The sequence below is a fragment of the Numenius arquata genome, chromosome 6 (genome assembly GCF_964106895.1).
Source record: "Numenius arquata chromosome 6, bNumArq3.hap1.1, whole genome shotgun sequence".
NCBI classification, from domain to species: Eukaryota; Metazoa; Chordata; class Aves; order Charadriiformes; family Scolopacidae; genus Numenius; species Numenius arquata.
The window spans coordinates 18642175-18659516 of NC_133581.1; the positions used below are offsets into that span (position 1 = coordinate 18642175).

The window sequence follows — 17342 nt, forward strand, 5'->3', positions numbered from 1 at the left end:
ATGAAAGAACACCAGTGCAACTGTAAGTCAAATCTGTGCACTCTGATGGACAGAGCGTCAATGTTACCCAGTGGGTTCTGCACTGATTTTTGTGAAACAATTTTCATAAATCCTTGAGCATTTGTAGAGAGATACTATTTATAGCCAGCCTTCATGCATAAGCCAGTCACGCTACGCAGAATTGCACATGCTTTAATTGTAATAGTACAAGGAGGGAAGTTTCCCGGTTTTATAGGTGGGGAAAATGAAACATAGGAAGGTGATCCTGTCAGCTGGTGAGGGAGACAAGAACAGAGCCCAAGTTCCAGAATGTGGTGATCTATCCATTAAAATATACTTCCCTAAGCAGAAAATGAGAGTATAGTTAGGAACTATACAGAATCCCTGCAGCCTTATTAGGTGAACTAATTTCATTTCAGCAAGGCTGTAATTTTTTACAGATGACATAACATGATTAAGAAGTGTAATTTGAATGTCTGATGCTAAACTAAAACAGATGACATGATGATTCTGATTAGACTGTGTTTTTAAATAGCACTTGTTTAGAAGTATGTGCTTCACAACAGTGTAAAGGTCAGCACGGGTTTTCATGTCTTCTATACGTGCCAAAGTATCACAAGGTAAAATTCAGTTGTTATCACATTTGCTTTGCTATCTGTCAGATGTGTATAAAGGGGTTGTGGCTGAAACAGTCTTAGCACTGTAAGTGCTGGCTGCACTGGGACAGATTACGTTTGTCTTATCTTTCAGAGCTGCTACCATGTGCACTGGTCTATTCAGAATGATAGATGCAGTCAGTGCAGGCTGCACACCTGCATTGTAAAGCTATCAGATGAAAGCTCCCTTAATTTGATAAGAAATAGTAAAGCCTGACCAGGTACATGTAACGTTATCCCAGGTTCAAGGAGAGTAGTCTTATCAAGTAATCACCAGAGCTCGTAGCCTTAGTTCAGGCAATAAAATGCGTCACCAAAATCAGTAAGATCCTTGTTACAGCTCTTTCTTTGGGATGAGACGAATGCTGGGCTTCATTCACGTTACAGAACAGTCCTGAATTATTTCATTCCAAATTTCCTCCCCTTTCCCTTGTTCCAAGGTCACAGCTATGAAGATGAAGGATACATCCTGCTGACATGTCACTCAGTGCTCAGGAAATCTGGATTCTATTCCTGGCCCTTCCCTTGGTCTAATGGATAGCCTTGCACAAGTCATTTCCCTCCTCTGTTGCCTCCATGCTCTGTGGATAAAGCAGGATTAACTGCATATCATCTTTGTTTGGTTCCTATAAAAATTGTTTCAAAACACTAGAAAGAAATTTATTTCTTTCCAATTTCTTTATATGTTATTTTTTCCTGGGCTAGGAATTGGCTAATAAGAAGTGAGCACTGGCTCATTTGTGATTTTATTTTGTTGTTTGTGTTACAGTGTGTGCCTGGAAGATCCAGCTCAGATTGCTGCCCCTTGTCCAAAGCAGTCTTGAGAGTATCTCAGCATAAATATTTTATACTATGGTTAGAGATTAACAAAAATAGGGAAATCATTATTTACATTCTGAACAGATGGTAAATAGTATTGATCTGACTGCTTATTGAGTAAATAATTATAGTGTATGCCATGCTAATTTCTTCTGGGCAGTATCTCACTTTAAATAGTCCCAGTGCAAGTCCAGGGAGCAGTTTATAGTATAAGTCTTTTTAGACTAAATAGTAACAGAAAATTGACCTAAATGAGAAATAGTTTGCTGAAACAAAATTATGTCATTCGTTTCTTAATAGGACATATATACTCCCATGTGAATCTAGAGTCATAATGTGAAGGAAGTGCTGAATTTGTTAAAGTTGTTAACAGCAGATTTTCTTCTACTTGATGTGGAGGTGGCTGTTTTAATCAAATGGCAATATTTTTTAAGTTACTCTGATACATAAAATGTACATTGATTTTTATAAATACATGTTTCCTGGAGTTTTCAGAAACATCCAGGTACTTAATTTTATTTAAATTGGAAATAGAAATCTGAAGGCTTGAAAATCTCAGGCACATATTTGCATCTTTAGACATCTATACGCCTTGAAAAATTAGTTCTAGACCTCATTATCAAAAATACATTACTTGGATGTTTCAACACTGGTAGGAGATAAATGCATCCTTAATTGCCAGGAGTATGCAGGAAAAAGGGGAAAGGAGGGATAAGACAAAGTCAAAATGGGAAAAAGTGGGTTGAAATGGCTGAGCTAAAACTCCAAATGGAGAATGAATTTTTTCCAGCTACAGAATAGAAACACAGATCAGGGAATTGATCTACCAGTACTTGCATATGAAAATTGTGGCACTTGTGTCCGTATAGCAAAAGAACATGGTTAAGAGAGGAAGTCGGGACACTGCTGTGAACTGCTGCACCGCGTGGTACTCTCTGAGAGTCATTCGTGCCGTGTGAGCATGGTGCTTTGACCTGGTTTCTAAGCAGAAACTGGAGCAAAGTTGCAGACCTGCAGTAAGCACAGGGAAATTGTGCTGGCCACCAGGGACCCTGGCTGGTCTTTGCTTCTTGAGCTACATTGATGGATTATGTGAGCTGCACAGTCTTCTGCCTGTCTCTCAGCCTGGTGTAGGAAAAGAGCGCGGTGGAGAGGGAGTTGCTGTCATGCACAAATACTACATGGTGCAAGTTATCAGGGTGTTCCCTGGAAGAATGGATGCCTGGCCAGCTTCAGGGTGGTCCATGAAGCAGGAACTGATGTTTGTTGTTCAGGGTCCTTGTGTTGTGCATGGAAGGGCTGAAAAAGATATTCCCTATTTTAGCCCCTTGATAGGTTTCTGTAGTGAATCTGTTGCTACTTAATAAGATGCAACAGGTTCATGGGGTTTTGGAGAAGGTGCCACTGAGTTCACACAGTCACTAAAGACCAGTGGAGTGCAAGGTAACTGTGGAAGAGCTTTGTTAGTACACTGACCTTTGGAGTAAAGGTACTAGTTGTTGGCTGGCTCTTTCAAATTCTACAGTAAACTGAATTTAGGTACGGTCATTGCCTACTATGCATAAACTTTTTGGAAGTGTCTCAAACCAATCTTTTAAACTGCAAGTACAGTTTTCTTTTCTGGATATTTATAAGCAAATGGTGTTAGCATAAAGTTAATGAGACTGTTCTCCTTAAAACATGAACAACTTTATTCGTCTTTGATTTTGTTTGTACCACTTGACACACAGATTTTTTTTTTTTTTATTCTTTTCAATGGAACTGAATTTAGCATGAGAAATAAGTATGGCCAGTCATCCTGTCAAAACAACATTGTCTGTGAACATCTTGGTACATGTTCAAAAATAGCGAAACCAAAACCTGTCTGTCCCTCAGACCTGCCCACACTTCCTTATACGGGCACATCCCCCCAAGGATGGGGCTGATACAGAACGCAGCATGTTGCAAGTCAACTGAAGGTGGGATTTGGGGTTCAAACTAACCCATTATATGCTGCAAAGTTGCAGTTACTGCCATGGAAAAATACAGTATCACAAATTATCAGTTTGTTTTCCCTGAAAATGTCCTTTTTTTAAACTGCATTCTTGTCACACTAGGATTTCTCAGTTCTATTAGCAACTTCAGGACAGAGTGGAGGTGATTTTATTTGTTGAACCAAATCAAATGTTTATAAGAGAAAAAAGACAACTGTCACCATTTTTTTTTTTTAACTGCTAAAATCAAGTCCGTTTGTGTAGAAGGAACAGATGCTGTGCTGCAGCTCTGTGATAAATATTGTTTGCAGTCTGTGCACTAAGTGGAATTTAATCGGGTTTTTTTCTGGGGCAGATTGCCTGTGCTTACTTAAATAAACAATCTTTGCTTTCTATTTGTGACGCAGCTGTACTTCTGACAGTGAGACGGGGGAAGATGTCAGGTACGGTATACGATTATTGATCTTCCTACTAAATTGATTGCAATAGAAGGAACCAATGGTTTCTAATACCTATGCTTAAGATTTTCCAAGTCAGAATTCTGAAAATCAATAAAACTTACACTTTCTTAATTAGCTTAGGATACAGTTTTTGAAACCACCTTTGTGACGTATGAAAATGAGAGCTGAATTCCTTTTATGAAAACATTGCTATTTGGTAATTTTGAAAATCATATTGTAAATTTCTTGTATGTCTTTGACAATGCTTTCTTAAAATCTGAACCAGATTGTTCCCGAATGCTACACTTTAAAAAATAGTATCGAGTATTGCTTTAAAGGTTTCATTTATTAAAGCAAATTCTCCCCATTGCCCTTCTCTTCATTCTTTACATCCTGTCATAAGTTAATTTTCTCACCTAGCATTCTTCAGGTACACACAAACTGAGAAGTGTGGGGTGTAGCAGATTAGCCCATCTGTTGGTAAGATTTCCTTGCATGGAAATTATTTTTACATGATTAATATAGCTCAGCTTGGATTTTGGCAATAGCTACCAATTCAGCTGAGAGCAAACCTTTCTGCCATGGTTGTCATTTTAGCGTAGCACACAAACCTCCAGAATGGTAAACCTTTTAAAAATGACAATCCTATCCCTACTGGAGTCAGTGAGAACTGTTACTGAAATTAGCTGAGGAAAAATGCCGTATGATGTCCCTTTTCTTGACTTATGCTAAACTGTGTGTCTTCTACTGACCAAAGTGTTTTCTTGGTTCTGTGACACACCGACTGCCTTTTCTTTAGATTTATCAGCCTCTTTTCTCCTATTTACCTTATATCTCAAACTTGTTACCTGGTTGTCAGACTGAGTGCTGCAAACTTCTCCTCCCATCCATGTGCAGTATAAGAGGGAGTTTCACGTATCTAACGACTAAGCCTCATGGTAAAGGATACTTGGAAATCTCATAGTTCTTTCTGTATAAGAGAGACTGCAATTTCTGGGCCAAGTTAAAGTGAAACCATTTGAACACATTAAGGTACAAGAGAAATATGATCAGAACTAGACATTCACATGTTTGTTATGGGGATGGACAGCAAACAGAAAGATAACATGCACAGCAGTATGGCAAGCATATTAGAAAGTAAGAAAGAATATTAGACTGTATGAAACAATTACGTTATCACAGGTTCTGGGAATCCTAGTTGTGTTGGGTAAGTGCTGTGGTAATATGTTTCATGGCTTTGTTGCGCTAGCATCCTGTGGGATATTTTTGGTGTTCTCAGAGAGTATTTTGAGCCAAAGTCTTATGAGGTCTTGAGCATTCGCTCATAGATGTTGAATACATTCTACAAGGTTGTTTAGCACTTATGAAAACTTAAGCTTTAACTATACCTTTTTTAGGTCAATATCATGTAGTTCAGAATTTTAGCATACTTGAGAGGTTTTTTTCTGTTATGCAGTTATTAAATTGTATTTTTAATTATAGAATAGTGATAATACTTTAAGGTATTATTTGTATTGTCTAAAATAATTTATTTTTAAACAAAACAAAATTCTTGTGTTTGTTTTCTGCAGCCCAGAGAGAGAATCTCCTGTTGATACAGAATTCAGGTACAACACTTTAATGGGAACCTCCAGAGGTCCCTTCCAACCTTAGTCATTCTGTGACCCTGTGAACATTCTTCAGAAGTGTCTGCACTTAATGAGTTGTTCCTCCTTAGAAGGCAAATGGGTTGTCTCTGTATGCAGCTGCTGCAAGATTTACAAGTAAAAACAAGCAAGTGATCCTTGCAATTTAATAATGGTAAAAATGTATGCTCCTGAATACTCAGTACTGGTAATATCAGAATGTTCTATTACCTACCATCAGGCTGAAAGTAATGGAAGCTTTTTTTTTTTTCCATGCAGTCATAGTATAGGACAGGACAGTACGCATTTCTGTCATATCTGGAGAAAACTTGATTTTAAATTGTTGACCGATATTTGAAATTCATGAATTGTACAAAATAATAAAGATAAAGCTGTAGTCAGCAATCCAAAACACACAGGAAAGGCTTTGTAATGTATTATTTTCTCTATCATTATAATCGTAATTCCATTGCATTTTAAGTGCATCTATTTTCTTTTAAAAATCACCAACATTCCAGATTTGGTAGATTGATTAAGGCACTGAGATTAATATATGAATGTCCCTTAACTAGTATATTTTCAGTGATCTTGAATGCGTACTGAACCTACTGGACTTAAGAAAATGAATTTTGAAGATAGACTAATAACTTTAAATAAGCAATCTTGACAATGTTGTTCCTGATTTTAAATTAATGAAAATTATAATTAATGTTCATTAATTATATTAGTCAAAGCATGGGGAGCTCGGGGAAGGTTTTCCCTATTTATTCTAAGGTTGGATTTTGCTGTCTGCCTCTTTGTCATAATTGAGGCATAACTGAGACATAATATGCCTGTCATAACATAACTATGTTCACTCTATCTTGTATTATCAGAGAAAAAAAATTATACTCCATTAATGAAAATACATGTTTATGCAGTCCAGGGATAGGAGGCAATTGCTTCCACCTGCAGACTAAATTCTTCATAAGTCTTTGTCTGCTAAGCCATTTGTTTGCATTCAGTCTTTTAAGCGTGAAACCTTAGGTAGGCTCAAGGCAGGCTTTAAGAGAAAGTGTTACTTCATTTCAGAAGATTTTGTTCTCTGGATTTGTGGCCATGTATTTCTCACAGTTTCAGTAAAAGTTGTGTTTGATTGCCTCTTTCCTGTAAGAAGCACTGTAGACATGCAATAGATTTCTCATATGATGAAGCATTTGCAAGCTTTTTGCTTATGTCAAAATAGGATGACCTATCAGGACAGATCATAGTGTCAATTTGCAATTAGGACTAATTTAGAGGGGTTTACTAAATTCTAAATCTGTAATGAATTTTGACAAGCTCATTGCTTGTTCCCACATTTCTTGCAGTAATTGATTCTCACTGATGACCTAAAAGCAGAATGTAAGTGAAACATGAACGATGTTCCCAGGCATTGTGTTGGTTCTTGGTATGGAGTGCATCTTATCGGCAGTGCCTGTATCTTCACTGAAAAAAAGAACACCTTTTACAGAAGTTGTAAAAACTCTTTCCTCAAAACTTTGCTACTATTTAAAAAAAAAAAAATAGAAGTATCTTTTCAATTACATTGAAAATTAAAAGCAGCACAGTTTCAAGCAATGAAAAGGAGGGGAAGGGAATACATGTTTAACTTGGAACGCTGAAAGCAATCTTTTCTCAATCATTGGGTTGAGAATTTCATACTAACTGAAAAAATACTTTCCCTCTTGAGGCAGAACTGAATGCTCTTTGAATTAGATTTTGGGACCGTGGGCTGCACTGCTTAGAGGATTTTCTCGGTCTTTTTTTCTTATTTTTTTTTTATGTGTTTCTGTTTCATTTTCCAATAAAGAGAATTCAAAAAGCATAATTAAATTCTAATGAGCCATCAGACATTTGAACTTGGAAGGATGTTAGCAGGATAGTGAAACTGTGTTCTTTTGGGTCATCAAAGAAAATTAGATCCTATAATGACTTCTAAGCAAGCTTGGTGAAAGCCTGAAAAAATGAGCAGGGCGAGTGACCTTAATTCCTGATGAGCAAAGATAAAGCACCTGGTGTATTTTGGCAGCTCATGGTTTGAATTGCATTCGGGTCCAACTAGAAAGAGGCTGCTTTAATGGCTGTCTGGGCTACAAAAGACAAAGGCTATGTTTGAGTGAGAGGACCTATCTTTTTATTGGATTAATTGATATAGCTGGAGAGAAAACAGATACGCTTTTGGGTGCATGATCCCTCTTTTTGGCCCTTTTATGGAGAAACGGTGATATGCCAATGACTTTTCCAACAGTATCAGTTGGAAAATTGTTGCCCTTCTACCTTTTACTGAAGTCCTTAGCACACGATGGCCACAAGAGCACTGCTCACCAACAGGCAGATACTTTTATTTTTAAATAGTAATAATAATAATCCCTATGAAATAAAATATGCATGGTGAGATCCTGTTGACCATACTGTTCTGATGGGACAATTCCACAGGGGGCAATTTCGCAAATATTTTTTGTCTATGTTCTTTTTTTTTTGTCTTAAAAGACAAAGAAAGATTTTACCCATGAATACATGTTTACTTTATGATTCAAATTCTCTTCTTAGAACAGGGAAAATAAATGTGATGAGGGTAGAGGGAATTTCCTTTATGCATGTGTGGGGTTGTTATTTTTTTTTAAATACCTTAAAATAATTTTAGAACATCCCTCCTGCAATGTGTTGCCTAACTAGCAATTTGCTATACATTTTTTTTTATTAGTCTATACGAATAGAGCTGGGATTGAGTCTTTGCTAATTTTCTTCCTGCCATCGGCACTGCTCAAGAGGCAGCTTTGCTGAGCTAGCCTCTCCAAAACCCACCTCACTGCAGAAAAAGAGGGAACAAACTAAAATTCAGCTAAGTGAATTTGGAAATCTGTTGGAAATTTGACATCTTATATATTGCCTTGATGGGAGAGGTATTGATTGTCCTAAAGAAAAGAAATGAAAGACGGCATTTTTGAAGACTTATTGCCAGTTTTTTCCTCTAGAAGAAAATGGTTTCCAAAAACACCTACCGCACTGATAAGTGGGGAACTCTGGTGTTTTGCTTTTTTTTCCAGGAAAAGAGGATCAGTAGCATATGCATCACAGAAGCCTTGGTTGCTCAATGCCACAGTGGAAGAGAATATTACATTTGAAAGCCCTTTTAACAAGCAGAGGTAAAAGGTTTCAGCACTGTTATGTGCTTTACTCCCCTTTTAGCTAAATAATGGAGCTGCACAGGCCTCAGTTCATGCATGGGTCCCCATCTCCCTCTAGTAACAAACCTACTGCACCTGCCTGAACATGACAAAAGACCCTGAGTTCTGCGCAGTCTCCCATTTACCATGTTTTTCCTGAAGGACACAAGGGACAGAGTTCAGTCTTACTTGAACTTAAGTGTAGAAGTGTTTTCATTTCCAAGGACCGTGTTTGTTTAGCGTGCAGTATTCTCTTCTTACACCTAATTGACTAGTTTAACTGTCTTAGAAGGACATCAGCCATTTGGGAGTGGGAATGTTGTTTATTACAGTTTCAGTGTTTTGTACATTGTGAAGGATTAATGGGCTGCCTTTTTATTCAGTATAAATACCCACCAAGCAGCCTAAAATACTTAAAAGTTAATTCCTGGTATTCCATCTCCCCTGCCCTTAAGAGAGGTGGTTGTCCATGTATTCACATCCTACGTGCATTTTTTCTGTCATCTTTGGATATTGAAATGAGATACAAAGACTCTCGGGCATGAAAAAAGTTAAATGCTGAACAATAACAATATGCCATGGAAGAAGTTGTACTTGTTTTGCCTGGTTTTAACTACTAAATGTTTTTAACTGGGAAGCAGACTTAAGATGCTTTTTCTTAGCTGAAATATTATTCACTTGCCTGTGACTGAAAGGGATCCCATTAGAACAATTAGTGGCTAACAAATATGTTTTCCATCATGTGATTTTTCCAGCTGGTTAATTTTTGTTCCTCTGCAGGTAGGAAATGTGCTTCTTTAGCAGTATCTGTGTGGATTTCGCGTTACCTTTTTTGTTTCCGCAGGTACAAAGCAGTAATTGATGCGTGTTCCCTCCAGCCTGATATTGACATTCTCCCTCACGGAGACCAAACTCAGATTGGAGAGAGGGTCAGTAAACAGCTACAGGCTTCTATTTTTGTTTTAAATATATAGAGGGGTTTTTATTATTTTGCTATGTTCTTAAAATCTTACTGGTTATTTGGCAACAAAGGTAATCTTTTAGTTAAGTGTACGTTTGGGTCATTAGTCTGAAAGCTCGTTGCTCAGTAAACATGGAAACACTGTCATTTATGTGAGATGCAGTGATGTAAATGTGCTGCTATCAGAATGTTTGACTAATTTTACAGCCACAATCTCAGATAACCTGACTTCACAGTGCATTTTTTTTGTTTCTTTAGGAATAACATAAAAATAAATAATTCATAAATTTGTAGAGCTCCTTCATTTAAAAAAGGGCAGGTGTTTAATCAACGGCAAACTAAGCATTATCACATCAGGGAAGATTAGGGAGTGACAAGGAAGGAAACAGAAGTCACAAATATGTAAACAACTTACTCTGGCACTGTCACAAGCAAACAAACGAAAATACCCCAATGAAAACCACAATAAACCACCCCCCACAAGGATACATTTAAGGGTACATTTCTATGTCTGATCCCCACACTGGCTGCCATGTTAATTTTACATGGATTAGTTCCTAATGAAATTTATTGTGTATCTAAACAAATGTTTTTTGACAGGAGGAGGGAAGTGGAGGGGAGGGAGCATCTTTTGGCAGCAGTACTGGCTTATGAGAGTTTAAAGTGTTTGTGAAACTGCAGGTGGATCACAGGAAGGATAAGTAACTTAGAGCAGGGTGGTAGCAGGGGACTAAGGGCTGAAAACAAGTACAGTAGCAACCAGGTAATGTTCACCTTGGCACAGCCTGACTTCCCAGCTAGCAATTACTGATTACAGTAGATAATGGAGCTGATACAGTGTGACAACATACGATTATAAAAATAAATAAAAAAAAACAGGACACAGCCAGACTAATTAAGGCTAATTTTTGAGTAAGAAGTCTAGTTTAGACTGCCTGCAGAATATCTATGCCACCTACACCATTATGTCACCACAAACTATTAAACATTTCCCATGCCTCTGGTATGTATGGAGTACAGCTCCAGACAGAGTGCTCTGGCTTTTTGAACAGTCTGTGTACTGTGTCCCAGCTGAATTGTAGGCCCATACTTTTGAAAAATTTCTCTGGGTTTCTCTGTCCAGAAAGTCTTCTGTGGATAATCTGATCAAAATATGAATATTCGTTTGATGTTTGTGTAACTGTCTGATTGTTTTTCTCCTGCTTATCTCCAGGGTATTAATTTGTCTGGAGGGCAGCGCCAACGTATCAGTGTGGCAAGAGCACTTTACCAGCAGACAAATGTTGTCTTCCTGGTGAGTAGGTGCCATTATGTTTATGCTGGAAACAGAAGCAGGAAATGCAAATTTAGAGTATTTCATGGGTAACACATAGAGAACATTGTGCTTCACTGAGCTAGGCCAAATGTGCAGTTTATTTTATATCCATTGTTAGCTAGCCTGCAGGTAAGAGGCATTTTGCAAATGCTGCAGACAGACAGGTAGATATTAGGATATAAATTGAAATGCTGATGCTTCCCCTCTCAGTCTATTGAAATTCCCATTTGACCCTGTGTTTAGCTTTTGTACTAAGAAGTTTAATAGTCTGAGCTGTATTCATGAGAATCCTAAATTGTCTTAGGCCTAAAATGGATGTTGTCCTGTGTCTGGGATGTTTCCTTTCTGCAACAAACCGAGCTGTCTTCCCATCCTGAACTGCTTGTTGCGTATCCTGTCCCAACTTCAACAGAAGTGCTATGGAAAAAGGAGTGAGAGCGGGCTCTAAAAAAACTGTAGGTGGGAAAACGGATGCATCCTAGACACTTGCTAGTAGTGAGCTTGATGGCTTTCCAATTTGGGACTTCCTTCTTAAGCTCAGTTTTCAATGGGATTTGAATCCAACTGTTATGACAGCCAGACATGAGTCACATGGGATTAGAAAAGCTGTGCACATTAGAGGTCATCCGTAAAAGTCTGTGAGGTTGCTTAGACCTTTCCCTGTAATTAGGCTGATCAATATGTACTTGCTCCATGTACAGGACATTTCCAGGCAGTGACCAGAATGCAAGAGGGTAGAGAGCAGTTGGGCCAAGTGCTGCAAATCAGCACATCCAGTATTGGGCCTTAACTTGGTTTTGTCACTTTTGTCTTTTTGTGCAAGACACTCAATAATTTCCTGATAGTAGCAGGTTCACTTATGGTTTGATAATGTATAAGTGCCTACAAATAAAATTTTTTCTTATTAATTTTCACAAATAGCCAGGAATCCCATATGTTCGTATTTGCAAACAATTCTTTTAAGACTGATTTTGTAAACAAGAGTGTGCACCTCATTCAATTAAATTTCATATTCCCTAAACTTCTTGTGATCATTGCAGATGGGAAAAAAACGTCATGTGGTAATTCATTATGTATTTTATTCTTAATTACATTCATTCATGTTTTATTTAGTTGGGGGTTTTTTGGACTAGACCTGTAGCATGAACAGATTTTTTTCATGTCTTGTAATCAGTGCATCGTTATAACCGTATATGGTGAGTGCCACCTTAATAAACAACCTCACCTGACTCCACAATGCAGTGTCCACAGTGCGGTGCCATGTTCTGCGAGTGGGCATTTACCCTTAGCAGAATTGCAGCATTGCATACAAGGTGGCCGTGCACACACTCAGTGCTCTAAAGGATGTTTAGGGCTGTGCCAGATCAGCCTGTTTCAGGTGGTTTTGGTTTTGTAGAAACCAAAGTATTGTTGCATGAAAGCAACAATACTAAAGTATCTAATGCAGTCGCAATATAAATGGTTGCAAAACTGAAGGGAATAAAAGCTCAAAAGGATTTTTTAAATCACTCACCTTTGTGTTTATACCTCTCCCTAACTAACTGGTGGTAACGATGTCACTCAGAAACCAGAATTAATTCAAATTCAACACTACTTTATCAGCAAACATCTGGACAAATGAAAACAAAATTTTATTTTTAAGAAATCCTGGTTTTAGTTTAATATAATAGTACGAGATAGTATTACTAAGTCAATCCTACAGCCTGTATCAGTAGTGCAAGCAGAAATAATAGATTTGTAAGTTCATATAAATAGGATTAAGTAAGCAAGTCCCCCAAAAGATGATACAGATTATCTTATGCTTAAATCAATTGCATATAATTAATTGATTCAATAAGATAATCTAGGCTGTAAATCAAGCATCTGAGCAGAGTCATCAAAATGATCAATATTTCTCATTTTGTGATTCTTTGTTCATAGAGTTTTGATTTATGGATAAAATAAAATTAAAAATTAGAAGACAATTATGTTCAAGAGAAATAAAAATGTGCTCTTTGTCACTGTCCCTGGAGCAGTTTGTGTAATACGTGCCAGAGACATACATTGCTGGATTGCCTTGAGACTGACAGAAACAATGTACTGCAGTTACGTGGGCTATGAAACACATCTGTTAAGAGAGGAGCAGTTCCCAGAAAGCCTCAGGAAATCCTAGCATTTACACAGCTGACATTACTGTATGTCTGAGTAGTCATTGCAAAAAAGACAATTCAAGGTTTGTTGTTACGTAAATTAAGACAACTGTTCCTCAGAATTTTGATCTTCTGATGGCCCATTTTGATCATCTATATTGATCTAACTGGTTTTACTGGTATTAAAATCTGTCAGTTTCCTTAAATCCCATAAATGCTGGCTCCAAAAGCTGACCTCTTTTCTTCATGACAGGATGATCCATTTTCTGCACTGGATATCCACCTAAGTGACCATCTCATGCAAGAAGGGATCCTAAAAATGCTGCGGGAAGACAAGCGGACTGTTGTGCTAGTAACTCACAAGCTGCAGTACCTACCCCACGCTGACTGGGTAGGAAGGCTCTTCCCATTTTTTCTGAGGAGGCAAAAATGTGGCATGAATATGTCTTGCTACAAACAAGGCTTTTGCTTCATCTTTCCACCAAGTGGTACTTTAGTGAGAAGAGACATAATAAAGACCTTTTTAAAATTAGCCAGTGAGTTTGGTGTTCCATAATTCTGAGATTCCCATCTTAAAACATCCCAAATAAGTTGGGTTTTCATAGAGTTGATACTTAATACTCTAATGAAAGCAGGCTGCATTTAAAATATATTGAGTATCCAAAACCATTAGTTATATCGGAAAATTTTGTTCATTTTTTGATCTCAAAACAGTGAAATGTTTGAGTAACATACTTGCCTATTCCTGGGATGTTACTAGGAATTTGTGCTGTCACAGAAAAAGGTGGTTTTATGGATATTGAGGTGCATGGAAATACAAGATAAAAAACAGTATTTCCTTGCAGTTAGTACTAGTACATAATGTACTGAGAACATCTGTACCCTTTGTATGTTGGCAAAATTTTAAGAAATGTGTAGTATTCAATCGTTTTGTTAGGTTTCTTTGTTATATCTTGTAGTTTACAGGAAAAAAAAATCAAGATATGCTTTCTATAAGAGTTTGCAATTGCAAATGTCAAAGATGAAGCTGGTCAAGTAAGATAAGGAAGTTTCAGGTTTTGAATTTTTAAATTTTTATTATTTAGTTATTTGGTTCATACGAGCCTTGCACTTTGTTCTCGTACATTTATCCACTACAACATCACAGGTCTTCTTGCCCACGAGGATTGATGACTGCAGTTATACTTCCTAGCAGGACTTCTGTCTTGTTTGCAGCTTGCACAGACTGTAGCAGCAGTTACTCTGTCTCAAGAAATAATCATATTTCAACTGTTTTCTGTTCTTCATATTGTCTTGCTATAAAGTTGCACATAGACATTAATCATGTTCTGATCTTGTTTTTGGTGAGCAACATTTATCCTTTATGGTGTCTGTTGTGACCTTGTCCCTCAGTTGAACATCTTTAAGAATTGCTACTGTTCTCAACACAGTTCTGGTTTTCTGATCCGCATCTCTCTGGATACGGGAATTTTCTGCCTTCTTCCCCTCCCTATGAGGTTCATCTTAGCTTCTTCTTTTCGAGTTGTTATATATTGGCATTTTGTTTAATATGCACAGTATGATCTTTTTCATTTTCTTATGAATGTCAGACCCATTTCTAGATGTTGGTGTTTTATGAGATACTCTATGAAAATTATTTTATTTTTATTATCTTCTTACTGGGTTTCAGTAATGTTTTATGAAATACACTGTTCCAAACAGCCTGTAAGACAGGAAGGGTTTGTATTAATGAAGTTTATAATTTAAAAATATTTATTAAAAAATAGTTCTTTGGTTTTTCCCAAGCACAGGTCTCATTAAGCCTTAGCAAGTCTTACCCAGTGGAGTGCAGCAGGAATACTTATTTTATTTTATTAAAGAATTTTAAATAAAAGTATAATTTGAAGTATATCTGATGGCCCTCCTAAATCTTTGTAGCAAAACCCTCAGCAGAATTCAAGGCCCAGCCCAATTACAGGTTTCCTGGATTAATTGACCACGAAAGGATCCTTTTTTGCTTCATTTTTTCCTTTCCTCTGGTGCAAATTCTTAGCAATAAGCGGAATAGATTATTTTCCCACCTCCTCACCCCCCACTCATGGAAATTTCTGAGTTTCTAGGGAGACAGAAAAATAAATGCTGCATTAACTATTTTCTAATGATGTCACGTGTGTTTACAATCCACACGCCTCATTTTCTAATTCTCCTTGTCAGATCTAAAGTGAAGGTAGTTACACTGTGTATATAGTGTAGTTGCACTGATATAAACCTGGAAACTACACCTTTCAGACTTTGTCTTGCATATTTATTTTTTTTTCCAAACCTTGTCCACTATTTATGCTTTTAAAAGCTTTAGGGATTCAAATTCCCTAGCTTTTCCTTATCAGGAAATGATATCAAACAGCCAGTGGAGCCAGCATGCTTATATCTAATTGCCTGAATGAGGGCAGACCATGCTGCGCACAGTGTGTTGCTAAAAGCCTTTTCCTTTTAGGAGGTAAGAGAACTCTAAAATCTTATCTTGCTAATGACTTGTATTTAGGAAGAGTAATGCACTCTCATGTCTGCTGACAGGGACCCTGTTCTTCCTTCTTACGTAAAAGGAGCCTTCCTTTCTGAAAGCATGAAGTGTACAGGAAGTTTCTGTTTTAGCAGCACCTTGAGTAGCGGGGAAGGAGTTGAGAGATAACTTCATTATCTTTTAAAAAGACAGATTTGTTCACAGAAACATTGTTTATTTAAGAAAAGAGAAAATTTTGTCCTGGCCCAGCAACATAGCTTTAAAATAAATAGAGACACGTGGCTATTTATCTCACCGCTTGCGTTTCTAACTTTTTAGATAATTGCAATGAAAGATGGTAACATCCAGAGAGAAGGAACACTCAAGGACATTCAGAAATCAGAGACTGAGCTCTTTGAACACTGGAAGACATTAATGAATCGTCAAGACCAAGAGCTGGAGAAGGTTTTTGATGGGCAGGGCAATCGACATTTGCAAAAAAATTGACAGGTTTTTTTTTTTAAGGTTGAAAGCATTAGCAAGGATTGACATGCTGTGTGTGATTTATAACTTAGCACAAATGTAGTATTACTATTACCATTGTTATTGATCTATTAAGAGAAGTTCCTTCATCTGGACATCTCATAATTCCTTGGTACTGTTGCCTCTGACCCATTCTTGTTTGTAAAGTCCTATCAAAATATTCTTGTCTAAGGAATATTCAAGTGGGCCATTATGGGGGAAAAGCACATTGGTAACGTGGTAACAACTGTGCTAATGTGGTAACAATTGGTAACAACTGCTTCTATAAATATGCCTGAATTTACTCATTACATTGGGTAAAGTTTTTCAGATGTGCATATATCAAGCTCTCTAAATCATTGACACACTTTGTCTTTAATACTGCAACACAGGAAGCACGAGATAGTAATCTTAGTTCTCTTTAATTCAGGGGTATCTGTCCAAGTAAAGATTCCAAGAGGGTTGGGACTGACAACCTGAAATTAATGTCAGATATCTGATTTATGTCCTTTGGTTTTACACAGAGGCAGCAAATCAATCACTTATGACTGCCTGCAGTAAGATTCTCACTTTTCTTTTCCTCTAATGTTCTGATTGGAAACAAGTTTTGTCACAGCAAGTAATTTTTTTATTAATTCTCTGGTTGAAAACACACAAACTGTCCCTTTTTTAGGAGACTATTATTGAAAGCAAAACTGTCTTGGAAAGAACGAATCTCCGGAGGACTATGTATTCCCGTGAAGCTCTGCTGAAAGATGATGAAGAGGATGAAGGTAAAAGGGCACCCTTTGAGCCCAGTACCACTATATTACTGTTTCACAGTTAAATCATTTTAGAAAGAATTAGCGTAACTAAAACTGGCAAGTGAATCATCATTTTTCATGTTGGTCATGATTTGTAAGAGTGCTGTTTCCATTGATTTTACCTCTGGACTACAATCATTTCAAGCATCCAGAAGTCACAGCTTCCTCCAAACTTTTGAGGGTTTTTTTCCTTGTACTTGATCATGATTTGATAACAAAAGAGGAATAATATTGAATAATGTATGCTGGGTGAGCTTCAGACCTGTCAGTAGCTAAGCGTGCTTGTTTAAGGTTTTACCTAGGAAAAAATTGCAATTAATTTTTATCAAGCCAGTACTTTTAAATTGCAGAAACATGGCTGAAGACATTGATTACCTAGTGCTAAGGTTTTTTGCATCTTTTTAGCCTGCATTACTAATAACATTAGCAGGT

The 17342-nt window shown here is 37.2% G+C and overlaps 1 protein-coding gene and 1 long non-coding RNA gene across 2 annotated transcripts in view; one reads left to right on the top strand and one right to left on the bottom strand.

Annotated features, from left to right (window-relative positions):
• ABCC8 (ATP binding cassette subfamily C member 8) overlaps positions 1–17342 on the top strand; it is an 84032-nt gene that overhangs the window by 46663 nt on the left and 20027 nt on the right. The window contains exons 17-24 of the mRNA XM_074149420.1: positions 3856–3891; positions 5460–5495; positions 8582–8680; positions 9546–9630; positions 10876–10956; positions 13360–13497; positions 15925–16050; positions 16781–16880. Of these exons, the coding sequence (XP_074005521.1) occupies positions 3856–3891; positions 5460–5495; positions 8582–8680; positions 9546–9630; positions 10876–10956; positions 13360–13497; positions 15925–16050; positions 16781–16880 (701 nt within the window). The remainder of the gene's footprint in view (positions 1–3855; positions 3892–5459; positions 5496–8581; positions 8681–9545; positions 9631–10875; positions 10957–13359; positions 13498–15924; positions 16051–16780; positions 16881–17342) is intronic.
• Positions 1–17342, bottom strand: part of LOC141465786 (uncharacterized) — a 63629-nt gene that overhangs the window by 21048 nt on the left and 25239 nt on the right. The window lies entirely within an intron of this gene.